Below are 18,246 nucleotides of genomic sequence, written 5' to 3' on the forward strand. Positions count from 1 at the left end.
ATCCCTGTGCTTAAAATGACTTTAAGGTGAGTCAGATTTCATTTAGATTAAGTTTTAATTTAGAACATTTAATTATGCATTCAGCTTCATTTGGATTTGTCCTCTTTAACTTTTATTCCCAACAACTTTTTAGAATTTGACTTAACTTTATCTGAAATGTAGGTTGTGCCAACCGAAAATAACAGTTTAGCTTTGAAGTTGGATGTGTCGAGGCAGAAATATTTCTACTTTTCTGCTTTAATGTAAATAAAGACTTTGTTTATTTATTTATTTATTTATTTATTTTTTTTGCATTCACAATATTCAGTATTGCATTATACAATCATTATTAGCAATCAAACAATGGCACTATTTTAAAAACAAAAAGTTGAAAATGTAAATGAACTTATCAAAATAATGTGCATAAAACAAGAGTAGGTCAAGTAACATTCTCAAAGATGAAATAAACCCCTAAACCACTTTTTCCTTCTGCTGAACACAAATACAGTATATGTGGGTATGAAGTAGTGTTGTTGATTGGTTCTTGTCCAACTCTTGACATTTTAGTTAATTAAGTATTTCAATTTTGAATATTTTGTTGTAAAAAATGTAAGAGAGACTGCCCTCTGTGGGTTGAAACTCAGCTTTTACAATCAAATTTTGTTATTGGCTGAGAATGGTGGTTTGTGACAATTTGGTGGCTTCTTATGTCACGTTAGCTCCGCCCCTCCTATAAAACTTAGCACCAGTGGACTCTGAATGTGAATCTGTGGCGAGTAGGTTGGATTGAGAATATTGTGAATAGAGAGGTAAAGTGAGTGGTGGGTTGGTAGTTAGTAATGTGCCGATACCGATACTAGTATCGGGAGAGGCCATGATTCGGCGCTAAAAGGCTGGCATCGGTATTGACAAGTACTATTAACACACCGATGCCATTTTCTGCATCAAACTCTTCTTCAAACGCAGCGCTTTGTTTTTTTCTCTCTCTCGACGCTCACTGCTGCCCTGACTCCTGATCACAGAAACACGTATGGCTACGTGTTCAGTGCATGACGAGGCACAAACCAATAGCGAGGACGCGTTTTCATGTTACCGAAAAACAATCAAACGTGTCCCACTCCCTACACATAAGAGAAAATGTTGGCGATTTTGAGGACCTGATATTTGGCGAAAAACAAGTCATATCTTGCAAACACTGTAGTATCGGCATGTATCGATACCAACCAATACAATGCAACTAGGTACAGGTATCGCCATTCTGGACGGTAAAAAAAAGGGTATCAGAACAACACCAGGAGTTAGCATAGCATAAATTGTTCTTTGGAGACTTTATAGTACAGACTGGGCGTGTCTTAACTGCCACGCCCATAATCAAGGTATTTTTTTTAAATTACAGGCCTAGTGCACATTAGCCAAAACCTCAGGGTACTCTTTAAGTTTGTGTCAGAAGTACACAATTATTAATGAATATTATCTGCGTTCTCTGAATCACTATAATGTCCTCTACGTCCTCTTTGCCAAAATGTCCAGTGCCCCTCCTGTCACGCAGGACGATCAATAATGCGTCCCACGTGTATATAGTGCAGCTGACTGCAACCTCGGCTGCTCCGTGTGTAACAAAAGTTGCAATACGGTTACCGTCCGTAGCAGTAAATCAGGGGTTTCCTTTTGGAGAGAATAAGGCTGCGTTCACACTCAAATCCAACCCATATCTTCAATCCACTTTCACATGTAGTCCTGAATTAGAAACAGATCTGATTTTTTTGAATGCGACCTCAGTGTGAACGGTCAAGCCGGATTGTCTCTTGTGCGCACTGCGCCTGTGTTTGATGTGCGCTTGTTACCCGTGCGCAGATCAGTTCTGTTCACACTAAAACAAGCATATGTCATTTGTATGAGGAAAAAAAAAATAGGTTTTACTTGTTGGTTTTGGGTCGGGCATAGATATAAATACCTAATGTCTGTCCGACCTGTCGGTTTCGGTTTTTCTCCGTTGGGTTTGGGTCAAAGCTGCACCACAAAAAGCCAAAACATTCTTTGTTTCTTTTTCTACTTCTTTCTCCCCGTCCTCCTCTGTACCTGCTCATTCATTCTCCAGCTCCACTGCACAAATGCGATAATGCGCATGTGGTTCAGTTTGGAGCCACAAATCGTTCCCACTGGAGTCTGATACAGGTCACATTTTAAATGCTAATGTGAACCGACAAACAAAAAAATCGTATTGAGACAAAAAATCGGAATAGAGCATTAAGGTGTGCAGTGTGAACGTAGAACGTAGCCTTTTTTTTTTTTTGGTAGAGTCGTCCCCAACCACTTTGGTACGGATCAGTATTCATGGTTCGTGGGCAATTTTGTTCTGAGCCGCAGAAAAGAAGATAGTGGTCTGAGGCATATAAAAGATTGCGGGTTAGTCAGTTAAGAAATGCGTATCCAAAGTAAACTTTATTTCAACATCCATTTCTGCTGATTAATACAGAGTGCTTTGTGGAAGAAGTAAATCCTCATGTTTAAAACTCATTTATGAGATGGGAAAGCACAGAATACGATGAACTATAAAATAAGGGAGTCACTTAGAGGAAGTTAATCCATACATTTACATAAATTTCATTTTAACAGCAGTTTAATAAGTTTAAGTTGGTGTTTGAAGACAGAAGGCTTTAGTTGATTATGGACTGTCGCTATAAAAATGTAGAATTATCTACAGCACCATCGTTATGCACCACATAAACCATTAATACTTTAAACCCCTAATATTTATGAATGTGGAGTTTTGAAGAAAAAAAAACAAAACACTTTTCAAAGACCAACAATGACAGCGTTGACAAAACCGAAATATTCCTTCAGCTCGAGGACAAACTCTCCAACTGAATAACAATGTTTACGTGTAAAAAATCTACAATCACTGTCTCATCAAAAGGTAAAAAAGACTTCAGCAGATCACTGAGAGCAAAGCATCTATGCAATTGTCTTGAGATGAGTGTAATAACTTTATCTTTAAAGCAGCTTTGAAAGCTAACAGGATTTAGTGAACATGAGCGTTTTTGTTCATGTTTGACATTAACAAACTATTTCAAACAAGTTTTGTAATTCGGGACCAAAATCATGGTATTACCAACGAAACACTGGCTTTTCATTGGTTTTAGATAGTCCTTTTGCACCAATTACCTTTTTATTTCATATATTCTATTTTCAAACGAAAACAAATATTTCGATTTCTGCCCTTCACTGAGATCTTATGGAAAAAAAAAATATGTGCTGACAGATGTATCAATAGTGGGAAAATGGGCAAAGATATACTTTATTAGTAAAATAAAGTATATATACTATAGTCCAAACATGGGCACTGGCGGCCCGGGGGCCACATGCGGTCCTCGGTCTAATTTTATACGGCCCCTAAAGTAATTGTACAAAAACACACAAACAAAAGCCAGAATACATTAAAAATACCAATGATTACAACATTGCAGGGAAATACAGTAAAAGACACAAAAAACACAGAAAATACACTAAAAACACTCAAAAACTACAACAGTAATACAAAAAATTACTCCAGATAACACAAAACGACAACAAAAATACATAAAATGACTAAAAAAATAAACAAAATTACAGAAAATGACAGCAAAAGTACACAAAAAGACACGAAACACACAAAAGATGACTCCGCAAACCCACATTACTAACACAAACAAGCAAAACAACAACAAAAACACACCAAAATGACTCCAAAAAACATTTACATTTTACAGGAAAAATACACGAAAGGACAATAGAAATACACAAAATGCTTCATAATGAGCAAGATAACAAGACAGAAAAATTCACAAAATTACAATAAAAACTATTTGTTCTTCCCTGTGTTAATGCTCAGATTGATGAATGTTGATAATATTCCATCTTCCATCAAACAAACACATTTTTGTGGCTCCACTGTGATAGAAGTGCCCCATCTCTGCCATAGTCCCTTCCAGATGTCCAGCTCGAGACCAAGACCTTTTAGTAATTTCTTATAGAAATGTGCTAATTAATAACATTGGTACACAATTTACTTCATGAAATGTATTGAATTATTGAACCAGTCGGAGCGAATGGTTGACACCTCTGAACCTGGTTCCACTGGGGATTTCTTCCCATAAAAAAGAGGGAGTTTTTTCTTCCTACTGTCGCTAAATGCTCGTTCATGTTGGGTTCTTTCTTTCTTTCTTTCTTTCTTTCTTTCTTTCTTTCTATGGACCATATCTTTTGTTAAGCGTGCTGAGATGACTTAGTTGTAATTTGCGCTACATAAATAACGTTGAGTCGAATTGAATTTAAATGAAAAAAGTGCAAATAGAAACGCATATGTGTATATAGATTTTTTTTCCACCACTTGACCCATTTAATAATATTAGAAACGAGAATGAAGGAGGACTAACAAGTTGAACTCCGACCATCTTCACCCAGATGGAGATCTAATCAAAAAAAAAGCCACAACGTTTGTTCAAGGACCACTCTCATAGAAAAACACTCAAGTCGGATGCAATCGTACCATTTGGTTTCATTATAGAAGTACACGCGGCTTCAAAAACAACACAAAAACATGAAACATGTTTTCTACTTCTCTTCTAATGTGCTCTGCATCGAAAAGGCTATTCTGAGCGAGCCTGTTTCAGTAACGCAGAAATAAAAATAAAGATTTCCACATCTAACACAAAGCTAAATTTACTCTAACACCTCAGCGTTGGCACATGATGCAGAGAGAAACCATTAAAAGTGTAGAGATGAGTTTGATGATTTTTAATCACTCCCGTCTCATCTGACGCTGAAATTCCAAGATGTCCCGCCTCATTTGCATGGCGTCTGTATTTATGGATCACCACACTGTTTTCCCAGTTAGCATGGTGGTGACTGACAAATGAAATGAATTACGTTCAGAGGCTGGGGGAAATACTGCTTCAGAACTGCTCCTTTGGGTATCTGGCATTCTAAGCCGAAGATTATTACAGGGTTATTTATATAGAAGCAACACAAATCTCATTCTTGTGCGAGAAAAAAGACTGTTTCACCAAATTTAAAATGTTTTATAACATCTACAGGGGAAAGCTGATTTAGCAAAGTTAAAACCAAAGATTTACGTATTCACAAACACCATCAAAAACAAAACTACTCTCTGAGCTGAACAGGTATGTTGGCTGATTAAACACAATGTAATGATATTTAAAAAGTGGTTAATGAGCCACGGACGGTGTAAATGTATTCATGATCCCACTCCTGGGCCTGATTTAGTTTAAAAAATGTTGTAAATGTGCTTGAACTTCCCAGCATGTGACGCACATAGATTATTTTAACACACACACATTTACCATTTGTGAAATTGAATTGTGTGACTGTTTGTGTAGTGATTTTGCAGTTTGGAAAGGCAAGTGTTAAAGCTGCAGTATGTAGAATTGTTAGACCGGAATGGAAACAACCATGCTCCCCTCTTTCCCTCCCATTTTGAATCCGCCTGCATCATCGTGAATGCACATGACTGTGAAGCTGATTGCAGTGACTTTGTCGCTAAATCTGGCCACTTTCCAACTCCTCTTACCAACTTTTTTTTCTAACAAGCGACTATCAACAAATTTTGCGACTGTTTCTTGTATTTTTGAAGAGTCTTCTGATGTTTTAGTGACTGAAAGCACGTATCACTCTTTGTTCTCATCGAGCATTGTGGCGCGGTCCTCGCGCAGTCGCGGACGTCCACACGGACTTCCGTGGAGTCCGTTCCACCCTAGTATGGTCTTCATATTTTTGACTTGCTTTGCTGTGTGTGCCTAATACAGTGATTGGGACTTTTCCTGCTGAAACATCTGCCATTGCACTTTAACTACCAATAGGATGTGAACGTGCATTGACTTTAGCTAATAGTAACGCCTAAAACAGCTAGTGAAGCACTCGGTAAAAATATCTCTGATTGACTGAAAAGGAGCATGACGGTCACACAGACGGATCCCGGAGTGGTTAAAACGCTCTGGGATTTGTCTGCTCGAATAGTTCGCCTCATTTGGGTGGTCTGAACACGCAAACAAAGTCTAGAGCGTATCAAACAAGCAAATTCTACAGCAATTATTTTTGCCGGTCTCTGATCATTATCAATCAAAGCCTAGAGCGATTAGGTGCGCCGTGAACAAAACTGCTCTCGAAGTGGGTCAAACACAGGAAGTATCTGCAATGGCGAAGAGCGCACGGGATTGTGGGAGAGCCGGTGCAAAATTCAATGTTGAATGTTGTGAAAGAAGAAACAGAAAAGGCAGAAGTCTCTGTGCACTCTTAAGCACTCGCTTTGACTCATTGTTGAGAGCCTCTTCTTCAGGTTTCTGTTTTTCTGCCTAGAGAAGTCTATACTCCAGTAATGGTGCACTCAAGTGGTTAGCTCATGTGACTGCACCAGAGGCTGTTTGGAGTGGATAAGCAGTTGCGCTCTGAACACAAACCGAGCCAAACCGGACCAAGTCCGGGACCAAACCGGTGTGAATACACCCTAAAGCTTAAATACAGAGCCAAAAGAAGATGGCCTCTCAAAACACTTTGAATTACAATATGCACAAAGGTTTAAAACTTACATACCGCAGCTTTAACTTTCATAGATGGTTGCGGTTATTATTAGAAGAGGTGACACAGGCAAAATGAAAAACCACAGAGAGAACAGTTATTATTGCTATAACTTGCTATAGCTTGTTTCTGGAATGAATCAATGAAAAATAATGGAAATATTTCTTATGTGCTACGAGCCCATCTTCTCCATCATCTCATTTTGACTTTAATTGGGTTTTTCCGGTGACGGCTAAAATCGCTTTTCTTTTAAAATTCATACCAAATGAGAATGTAATTGCCTTAAAATAACAGCTGATTAACTTTCCTAGATAAATAGGATGTCTGGGATGGCTCAGGAACTCGACAGACGTGATTGTTATTAGCCACACTTGTTTGGGAAGCGAACAAGTAGTTTTACAAAAACTAATTCCAGTTTGTTTTCTTTTCTATTGTCTAAAACGATCCTTAAAATGTTTTTTCCACAGTAAGTTGCTTTGTAATTAAATCCCCTTTAAAAGTAATTTGGTTATCTTAGAAAGGAAATTACACTAAATCCCTTAAAATCCCATGGCACCATGCGTAATGGTGAAGAAGTTCAGGAAAGGGATTAGAAGTTAGAAAGTAAAAAAAAAAAAACACATTTGCCACTTGTGCTATTTTCTGTTCCTGATGAAAGAAAAGGTGAAAAAGACTTGTGCTATTTATTAGAAATAAAATAAAAAGGATGAATAAACAAAAATGATAGGTCAAGTTTCATGAGATGATGAGAATCTCATGAAGGAAAAGAGTCATTTCAACAATAAAGGCAATATAAATAAATGTGGTAGGAGTAATGGGAATGTATGTATTTATCTCAAAAAAAAAAATATATATTTTTATAATTATTACAAACGCATACGAAGAACAATGAAACAACAATTACAAAATGAAAATCAAGAAATACATGCAAGTGCATTTTTTAGTTGGTAAGTTATTGTCATGGCACTTTTTACTTCTTTAGTTAACCCTTTAACACCTACTGTGTCGTTGGCAACTCTGTTAAAACTTGATTTATTGGAATAATTCCAACTGTTTTTGCATAATTAGTTTTTTTTTTTATTGTAAAGAGTTATATACATTCTAAATAGGGATGGGAATTGATAAAAAATTTGTGATTCCTGTTCCATTATCGATACTGCATATCTATTAGATTCCTTATTGATTCTCATTGGGTGAGGGAATGAAATAATACAAATGGATTTTGTTTGCTTTAACTCTTTATTATATTATCTTTGTCTCTTTAATTTCCTGCAGGGATTATCAGCTCTCTTTTAATCCATCAGGTATAGATTGTTTTCACTGGATAATAATATATACAAAAGCACTATATAACATTGATGAATTATTATTATTGTTATTATTATAACATATGACACATTTTGGCTACAAACATTTGAACTTGAACAACTTGATCCAAAACTAATTCAGACATAAAACATATAATTCTTCTGTAAAAAAGAACATATTAACCAAAAGTACAGCTGCACTTCTTATGTATTTAAACAGTAAAGCTTTAGTTCAGCCTTTCAGAGACGCCGTCCCCGTTGTTACATGTGACATCATCAGCCGTGTGTGAACGTGTGAAAGAGCAAAACTAAAGACAACAATCAGTACCAGTCCGTCTCCCGTGTCTGATTACTTGTTATAAGGACATAAACTGGTGACAAGGTGTGTGTTCTGATGGAAGTTGGTTGTTTTCCGAAGAAAAGTCTGTGCAAGAAGCAACTTTTGCGCGAGTGTACAGAACCCATGTGACTAGCGTAGCAACAAACTCATTTTAGTTCAGGGGCCAAATATGAAGCAGTTCAATCTCAAGTGGGCCCTAGATTTTATGCGGGAAAATTAGTAATTTCAACATTATTGTACCCTAGTTTGCACTTCTACGTATACATAAAATACAAAAATATGTAAGAAACTGACAATATCCAAGCAAAACGTGACAGATTTCAGTCCCAACACGATCTTCACTTTCAATTTCCTAGATTTGTGACTAATTTCTATTTAATTAAGGAAATTATTGTCATAATTTATGGAAAATTGAAGGTTTTTGTAAGAATTGAGTTTTTTCTTCAACAGTTTTACATTAAAAATGATTGCAATCATGTGATATAATGGGAAAATTGTGAGCTCCTGCAAATAATGTTGAGTTTTATTTACACAATGATTCATGTTTTCTCTATCATTAGTTTTTTTTACTCCTGCGGGCCGAATTGGACGCTCCAAATGGCCGGATTTGACCCCCGGGCCATGAGTTTGCCATGTCTGCTATATCGGGTAAACCGTTGCCGGCATTAGTTTGACATAAAAAGAAGTAACACTAAAACATAAAAAAAGAAAATGTACATAATGAAATAAAAGATTGTTAATTTAATGTGGATTAAATACAAGTGCACAACTCCAAGAAAATATAATACAAATGTACAAATATACATTTCAACTTTGTCGCTACTTTTGCCATTTAAGAATGATAAAAACGTATTTTAAACTTATTTTGACCTGTTTCAAACATTATAGAATGTTAACCTTAATAAAAACCCAGCAGTTTTTTGCAAATACACTTTAAGCTTTTGGAGAATATTATGCATGTGGTATATGCAGGTGAGTAGACATAGTTTAAGAGAGTACAGTAATATGCATGGGCTCATTTTTCAGTAATGCAAAAATGTTTGCACCAACAGCTCTACATCAAATAGCTAAACTGACTAAAAAAGAATAAAAAACTGTGAGAGACCGCAGCACAGTTCCAATAAGGTCCTTGAAGCCATTTTAAGCTTTCAACGGTTTTGAGTTGCAGTTAATTTTTGGAAAATGAATAAACGCTCCCATGGTGGAGCCTTCAAACACCATGATGTCACAGACATAAAGGCTGCTTTTGTTTTTATGACGCGTGGCTTTGATGGGAATGAACTAAACTTTTTCTGAAACTTAAAACAATAATGATGAGACACACTTTGGATTATGGTCAGCCTCACACCTGTGCATTAATCCTGCTGTCTAATCAGCAACTTGATATGCCACACCTGTGAGGTGAAGTAATAGTGCTCACTAGAACCCATTTGGACACATTTGTGAACTATATTTGAAATAAATAGAGCTTTTGTGTATTTTTAGGTCTTTCAGATCATCTCATGGAAAATGGGAACAAAAAGAAATGGGTAGCGTTTACATTTTGGAAAGCAACTATAATTTATGTCAGTATGACATATTGAGTATTTTTATATTGTAAGAGCAATAACATAACTCCAAAACACTAACCACAGCTCATGAGTTCACTTAAATATATTCTTATATCCTACATTTATTCTCAAGCACATCAGGTATAAAAACAGGCACATTTTTTTATTCTCCTCAGATGAGGCTTTCAGCTCAACTTTGGGCCCCAGTGGTGACTAATGGGGCCCTATGAGACCACATAGGCTACGCTCACACTGCAAGCCTTAATGCTCAAATCTGATGTTTTTTGCTCAGATCTGATTTTTTTTTTTGTTTGGCAGTTCACATTACTATTTAAGATATCTATCGGATTTGGGACCAGGTATGAAAGTGACCTGGGTCGCATTTAAAAAAAATTGGAATTGCGTTTAACTGTCTTTAACACTGCTCCTCAGGGATGGGTTAAATGCACAGGACAAATTCCAGGTATGTAACAACATTACATGGCCAATTAAAGGTGAAAGCCCCGATTTAATCTTAATCTTAATCTTAATACAGTTAGCATAAGGGCAAAAATATCAGATTTGGGTCACATTTGCCTGCATTGTGAACGTAGCCATAGTCCACCTGTCACTCCACTGGTATCTGTCATTGTGTCCTTGGGCAAGACACTTCACCCACATTGCGTAGTATGAATGTAGTGTGTGAGTGAGTGTTGGTGGTGGTCGGAGGGTCCGATGGCGCACTATGGCAGCCTCGCTTCCGTCAGTCTGCCCCAAGGCAGAATAATGCCTTAATTCTGTAAAGTGCTTTGAGTCTCTATGATAAAGCGCTATATGAAATCCAATGCATTATTATTATTATTATTGGGTACTTGTGCATTATAGCAGTATTTTAGTATAACATGCTATTATGTCATATTTTCACTACTTTTCTATCTTTAAATATTGTAGGAACTGTAATGGGACATTCCTCCATGTCACTAGGAAGCAGGAGTATAAATGTCTTGATAAATAAATTGTGTCCTGGCTCACTGATGATATAAAGGCTATAATAGCCATGACTTTATCTAGTTTATGTAACCAGAGAGGAGATAAGCATTTTCACATGTTGTGTATGTTAAACCTGTGAATATCACTCTGAAGGGATCCTGTGTGTTTTTTGTGCGAACGCATCCACCTTTGTCACTGGTTATTCAGTTTATTTCCTTGGAGGAAATGCTACAGGCTAATGCTGCACATATGGCTACACTTTCTGTCACATCTGTTGCAGTGTTGGCATTGATCTACCAGTTTCATTTTAATATTTGCACATTTTTTACATAATGGTACCAAACAAGATTCGGTCAGTGGCTGTTTAGTTGTTTAAGAAAACAGTAAATAATTCAGTTTTAAAGAGAAATTTAAAGAAACTGATTCAAAACTTGAGACTTTGGAACAAAAAACAAAACAAGAAACAACCCGCTTTTTAACCTAATCTGAACAACAGAAAAACACGCCCGAAAGCCCTAATACAAACCCTGAAACAAAGCTAATTTCACTCTATTTATTTATTTATTTATTTTTGTGAAGGGGGTAAAAATCTGTATTGGAAATGCCGTAAACACTGAATGTGTTATTGTATAAATGCTGCGATGGCAGTACACTATTAAAAATGAATTTACAATGAACCATTGAGTGCCTTTTACCTTTGGTTAACTTCCAGAACAATCTCCTTGGCTTTGTATTATTTGTTTCTACTGGTTGTATTTTCATAGCCTTAAAAAAGAGATAATATTGTGCATGTTACATATTTTACTACTGTGGAGAACTTTTTTCTTCATCCTGAAATGGCAAAACTTGGTTAAAGAAGGATTTTCAAATGTAGAACACAGAGGAAACATTTTTGAGGCACCCTCCAGTTTCCACCCCACCCATCACCTGAGTGATATGGGATGCAGACAAAAACAGAGGTCAGTTTTCACAGTTTAAGCAGAAAGATAACATTTTGGAGACAGCAGAGGATTACCATTTGGTTCCATGGGTGCAATTACCGGAGCTGTATAAACAGTCGCACAAAAAAGGGTTTAGGGGTTTAAATCTTTCAGTTCCACTGGCTTTCAGCACACAGAGTGGTGGTAACATTCATCTGAAGTGTTTGTTTGGCCAAAAACTTTCAAACTAATTTGGGAGGACAAAACCTTTATGCTTAAGTTTGACACTCTGTCATTGGACAACCTCCACCTAGATAAAGAGAAATATCAGGTTCAGCTGAAAGCCTTTTACATTCAGTGGTGCTAGAACTTTCCAGACATAAACAACCTCCAATAATAAATCCACTACATGTTGAGAATGTCCCATATTCTTCTTCTCCATCTGCAGCGTAGACAGTGATCTTTCCCAGGCTTAATATAAACATATCCCACAAGGGGACCAGGTTTGAGTCACCAAACAGGTTGCCTAGGCAACAAGGTCACGAGGTCCTGTATTTGCCCCGTGTTAGCCTGGACACAGCTGAGATTGCTAGTAATCCAGCTTCTTGGAATAGGATCCAGTTCCTGCTCTCCACTCACAAACCAATATCTTTTTAGTCATTGGGGACAAAATAGACTTTTGATACCTTCACAAACTGGAGCTACAGGATGTACACGTAAGAAGAGGTTCTATCTTCATGTGAATTTTGTGGAAAATTCAAGGCAGGAGTGTCAAACTCCGATTTTGTCCAGGGAGTTACAAATTGACAGTCAAAGATGCTGATGCAAAAGTCATGACTTGCCAAAACTGTTGGCAGGGTAAGAAAACACCCTTACCAGACTAATGGTACATTCACACCAACAGATCCTAGTAAAATATTCTAAGGTTTGTTTGCGCGGATAGTTTACATTGTTTAGGCGTTGTAAACACGCAACGCAAACAGTCTAGAGCGGATCAAACAGGCAAATTCTAGAGTGATTGTTTTTGTTGGTCTCGTAGTGTTTCCAATCAAAGTCTAGAGAGATTAGGTACGCTATGAACGCAACCTCTCTCTGAGCCGATTAAACACAGGAAGAATTGGCGATGACTTATAGAGCACGGGATGGTAGAAGAGCCAGTGATGGCACAAAACAGGGCTTTTAAACCAACAAAAGCACAGCAACCAGTTGCTGCTCCATTGTTGAATGTTGTGAAAGAACAATCGAAGAAGACAGAAGTCTCTGCGTACTCTTAAGGGCTTAATTGCCTCTTCTTCAGATTTCTGTTTTTCAGCCTGGATCTACTCGGGTATTGCACCCTCAAGTGGTTGGCACATTTAACTGCACCAGAGGCTGTTTGGAGCAGATCAGAAGTTGCACTCTGACCACAAACCTAACCAAACCAAGGTGATAAAATGATCACCCGCCCTCTGCCAATTCGAACCGAGTCCAGGACTAAACTGGTGTGAAAGCACCTTAATACCCCGTGTCTGTCAAAAAGAAACTCCACTGTAAACACTCCGTTTATTGAAAGTGAGGGACGTTTTTTGCACATTGTATTGTGTGATGTGAAGTCCCCTAGATGAAGGGTTGTCCTTGATTTCTTTTGGTTCTTTGTGAGACCAGGAAGACTGTGATTCGCCTGACACATTTTTTTTTTTCAAATTTAGATCTTTCCGTATAAGCCCCAAAATAAACATCCACCATTGTATTGCCACATCTTTTCGTGGAAACATCAGGAATGTGTGTTTACAGTGGAAATCAAAACAAACAGGAATATCAACCTTTTACATCTTTTTTTTCTTTTTCCGACCAATTTATCTACACTGTCTTTACACCTTGTGTCATTGGAAATCTCCACGGTAATTTTTTCAGCCCCTTTTCTTTCTTCTCTCATGCAGGACTCTGGGGGGCGTCCAGAAGAGCTGTTAAATCCTGCTGAATACATGAGCTACCAGCACGTCTGCAACATGGAACCCCAGCCTGAGTCCCAGCCTGCCCCGGCCTACCAACCCGTCTCTTTCCTGCCCCAGCACCCCTACGCCCAGCAGCCAACCAATGAGCCCACGTACTCAAACACCAGTTTTCCCGCCCACGGCCAGCGAGGTGCTTTAACTTTCCCAAAGGAGCAGTCGGCGTAGCGTGTCTGCTGACTCATTGTCTCAGCGAAAGGCGACAGCGATAGCGCCACCAAGCTGAACAAACGTGCACCCCCCATCCATTCCCTTTTGTGTCCGTTTGATCGATAAGCTAAAACCACACGTGGGCTTCCTGGTAATGACCCTCTGTGTATCTTGTGCTGCCTGCTCCATTGACCCTGTAGCACCTTGTGATATTAGCATAGCATCCACCGACTCCTAGTTACTCCTGCACCTCATCACCCTGTTTGCTTTGAATGCTTCCTTCACCAATTTTTTAGCTTTTTTTCCAACTGTTTAATCATGTACAGAATATGCCAATGTATCACTTTAAGACTTTGTTTTCCTTTATTTCTACTTTTCTCATAGTGAGTGCTCGTGACCTTTAAACTTTAGTTTGCTTTTTGCTTGCTTCTTCTTCTACTATTTGTGTAATCAGGTGTTTTTTAGTGGGGAAAAAAAAGGAAAAACGCCATTTAATTTGTGTTACTAATTATCAATCTGTAATGACATTGACTTACCCCTTCAATGACGGTAAATGCGATGACAGGGTTGTTATGCAATGATGGGAATTGGCAGAGTTTCAACTCAATCCTTCATTAGCCTTCGTAAACAACACCGCTGAAGTTTGACGGACTATTGTGGACAATTAAGAAAATGTTACGCTCATTAAGCTACAAGGAACATCTAAGGGCTTGAGATCACACGGTATCTAATTACTTCTCATTCTCGGTTTAGCTCCACCATCTATTCAGTTTGTTGTGTTTTTCTTTGTATTATCTACCGGTAGTTGCCAAAGAAATAGTTCCACATGGTTGTCATCCGTTTATGGTACTTCGATGCCAGTGTTTACACTAAAAAAATTCTTGCTTGATGTGAAATTAGCACTGAAGATATAAAACATGCAACGCTTTGCCAGTTTACGTTATCATCTTGTACCATCCGCTGTACGCCCCACAGCCGTTTCTAGCTTTGTGGGTGCCCTGTGCAAGATGCTTGGTTTGGTAGGGGCCCCGAGTCCTTTTTCCCTAAACAGCTCACTTGTCCCAGCCCCTCCTCCCCCCACCCCCCCTCCATCATTCTCTGCCTGCTAACGCACACACTACAATCACTACATTTACTTTTAAACATATTACGGATCGAGACAATTTCATTTTCCTCAGAAGAAAAGAAGACTTTTGGGCCCATTAAGGGTGCAATTCCAATTGCCAGAAACACCTGTGGTTAATGTGAAAGCAAACAGTGGTTGTTTGTCCTTTTGTTTTTGATGCAGGGTTGTAGTTTTCTTAATACAGGTAAAGGTGAAGACAATCATAAGCTTGGGTTGTCCTGAGAAAAAAAAAAAAAAGAAGCTTTTCTTTTTTTTTTTTAAATAAAATAAAAAAATGGAAAAAAGCTGGTCCAAAAGACTTTTTGATGGACAACCCTCGTATTTTTTAGGTATGTTTGTACTGATGTAGTCTAAAGAGTCAGAAATCTATCTAAGGAACAGAACTGAGAAAAAAAAAAAAAAAAAGCGAGTTACCGTATTTTTTTAGAGAATGGAAGTTAGTTATATTATGATAGCATTTCACGTACTTCTAGACTCCATTGCGCACTCTTTATTTCAGAACGTGTATAAGCTAACGTGCTCGACAGGTGGATTTTGGGAAACACAATTCCTGTACACAGCGACATGACAAATGAAGTCACAACTGGTTCCCATGTCGGTTGTACATTTGCGAGTTAAAAAAACATAAGAATTTACTTGTGATCATGCTCAATGTGTTTTTCTTTGGTTCTTTTTAAGTCCTTAAGATGTTGAAAGTACTTTGGTGTTTACTCTGAATGGTGGTGGATGTTAATGCTCGCCTCGTTGTTTTGCAATGGCTCGATATGTGTGCTAGCGTTTAGTTTACGTGGCGGCCTCCGCTCGGAGCCGCTGAAAGGTTTTCTTCTTTCTGTAAAAAAAAAAGCACTGAGACGCATTTTTCTGTGACACAATAGTATTAAAATTCATATTATGCTAAAACATTACTTTGACGGGATACATGAAAGACATCCTTACGTTTGAGGCTTTTTTTCTTTGTTGTTTTGTAATTGTTTTTTCATCACATGTAAATACGTACGCTTCCTTTTGACGTGTATCGTGCACTTTTGAAGGGAAAAGGCCTGCTTACGTTTTAGTTAACTGAGCCATTTTGGTTTTTTTTTTCTTGTCGTCCAGAATGAGATATTGAAATAATGTGAAGCAGTTGAACATGTTTTTGTTATATTTGATGTAAATGTTAACAATATATCTGATGTGCGGGGAAAAAAAAAAGTTTAACATTAAACGTCACAAACTGTTCATGTTATAGTTGTAGTTAATCTGTTGACCCCTGAAACACAAACAGAATGAAATAAATACACAACGTTTAAAACTGGACGTGTTTGTACTCATCACTACAAGCCTTTATGTTACTATTAGCTCCTTCAGTGTGTGTGAATGCATGTGCGTTATGGGTGTAACACTTAACCATTTGTCACAATTCAAGGCTGATATTTAATAATTTAGAACGATTGGATCTGAAATTAATCAGTGATTTGAAATATATTTAGTAACTTTTTTTAGCCAAAATAATAATTAAACCAGTGATACTGGATAGTGCAGGTGAGCTTTCCTTGATTCCTGTTGGGAATTGTCTATGAATGGACATAAACAAGTAAACAACATTTAATAGCAAACGTATTTGAATAAAGTCCAACCAACACTTCAGTTTAAGATAACAGGACATTAACTTTTCTGCTCTCACATTTTTAATGCTCAATATGTTTTAAATAAAAAAATACATTATGTTTACCTGATTCTTCTGCTTGTATTCTTTAACAAATATAATGCAATAGTAAAATAAAATATGAAGTACAACCACGATGTGTTCAGTAGGGATGTAACGATTCACTCAACTCCCGATACGATTCGATTCACGATACTGGGTTCACAATACGATTCTCTCACGGTTTATTTTACAAAATGGGACTGTAGACAATTTTTTTTTTTTGGAAAAAAACTAGAAAATACGGTACTATTTTCCTTTTATTTTTCATTGTCAAAAGAATTCCTTGATAAACTATTCAAAACAATGCAATTTAACTAAAAATAAATCTTGAATGAAATAAATAAAGGAATAATACAAATGAAAATGAAGCCTATTAATTTAAATTCTGGTTCTATAATAAACAATGCAAAACTGCATAATAGTTCTTTTTCTTTTAAAAGTGCAACTGAAAATGTATTTTGTGCCTTAACAATTGGGCTTAAAAAAAAAAAAAAAACCGTGATTGCAGTGATTTACGTCATATTTGTTTGGACCAGCAGAGGGCGCTGGTAACACAGTGGTCGGTTGGCATGCAAATATCTTGCAGTGAAGAAGAGAAGCTATGCTAGCAGACAGAGCTAATAGAAAAACGTGACTTTTACAGAGATTCAAGTAATATTACAGATATACCTTTGGTGCTTAAGGGGTAATGAATCATTTATTAACATATTTAAGAGTAGAAGGCGGCCAGAAAGAAAGTATTAGCAGACTCCGCCCGCCGCCTACACTTGTTTAACACTTCTGCTGGTTAAAAAAAGTACTGCGATTCAATTTTCAGAAAATTGATATCAACCGTGATACCTATGAATCGATTTTTAACTGCCTTACGATTAATCGTTACATCCCTAGTGTTCAAGTTAAATTGGCAGTGGTTTAAAGCAGAACTAAGTAACTTGCGCTTAGCGCTCACCCTAAAGGTCCCTTTTGGTTACGTAAACACACCTGAGGCAGCTGCTCCTCCCTCCTGCTACAGTGAGATGGGCAACGAAGGCTTCCTAAACGTACCAGGGCAAAAATAAAGCGGTTACCTTTTTGAACAAGCATATACATTCTGAGTGAACTCATCCTTTAGTAACTCCATAAGTCGACCATTTATACCCACACACACACACACACACGTTCCCTGGTAATGACGTCACTGAAGTGATGGAGTGACCAAAAAGCACCATGTGTTCAACGAGAAGAGAGCTAAGCGAGAGTTGCAAGTGTGGTTTTCTGGCCAGAGACAGAAGGGGGGGTGAAAGAACCCCCCAATCACCCCATAAACACTTGTGTTACCCTCAGAGGGACTACGAGAAGCATTTACTAAGGTGAAAAAGTTACTTAGTTTTGCTTGAACCAACTTTTTGTTTTAACATGATGGCAAGGCCTGAGGCTTCTGCAGAGCTAACGCTAACGAGCTAATGCTATGCTTGGCTGAGTCAATGAAGGCTGGAGCAAAAGTCTGGACCCTAAAGGTAGATTGATCAAATGAATGCATAATTGTATGTAGATTAATAAACTAACTAATTATTAGTTTTAACTCCTGTTTTATTCAGACATAGACGTCTAGTGGCTGTGGTTGTTTACTCTGGACAAAACGTGCAGTCATGGCATCGCCCTGAGTTCCTTCACA

The 18,246-nt window shown here is 37.6% G+C and overlaps 1 protein-coding gene across 1 annotated transcript in view; it reads left to right on the forward strand.

Annotated features, from left to right (window-relative positions):
• Nucleotides 1–15,029, forward strand: part of LOC114474570 (uncharacterized) — an 87,789-nt gene extending 72,760 nt beyond the window's left edge. Inside the window, exon 5 of the mRNA XM_028464973.1 lies at nucleotides 13,558–15,029. Within this exon, the coding sequence (XP_028320774.1) occupies nucleotides 13,558–13,797 (240 nt within the window). The 3' untranslated portion in view covers nucleotides 13,798–15,029. The remainder of the gene's footprint in view (nucleotides 1–13,557) is intronic.
• Nucleotides 15,030–18,246: the final 3,217 nt, after the last annotated feature.

This window comes from Gouania willdenowi, chromosome 13, assembly GCF_900634775.1.
Source record: "Gouania willdenowi chromosome 13, fGouWil2.1, whole genome shotgun sequence".
In the NCBI taxonomy this organism is placed as follows: Eukaryota; Metazoa; Chordata; class Actinopteri; order Blenniiformes; family Gobiesocidae; genus Gouania; species Gouania willdenowi.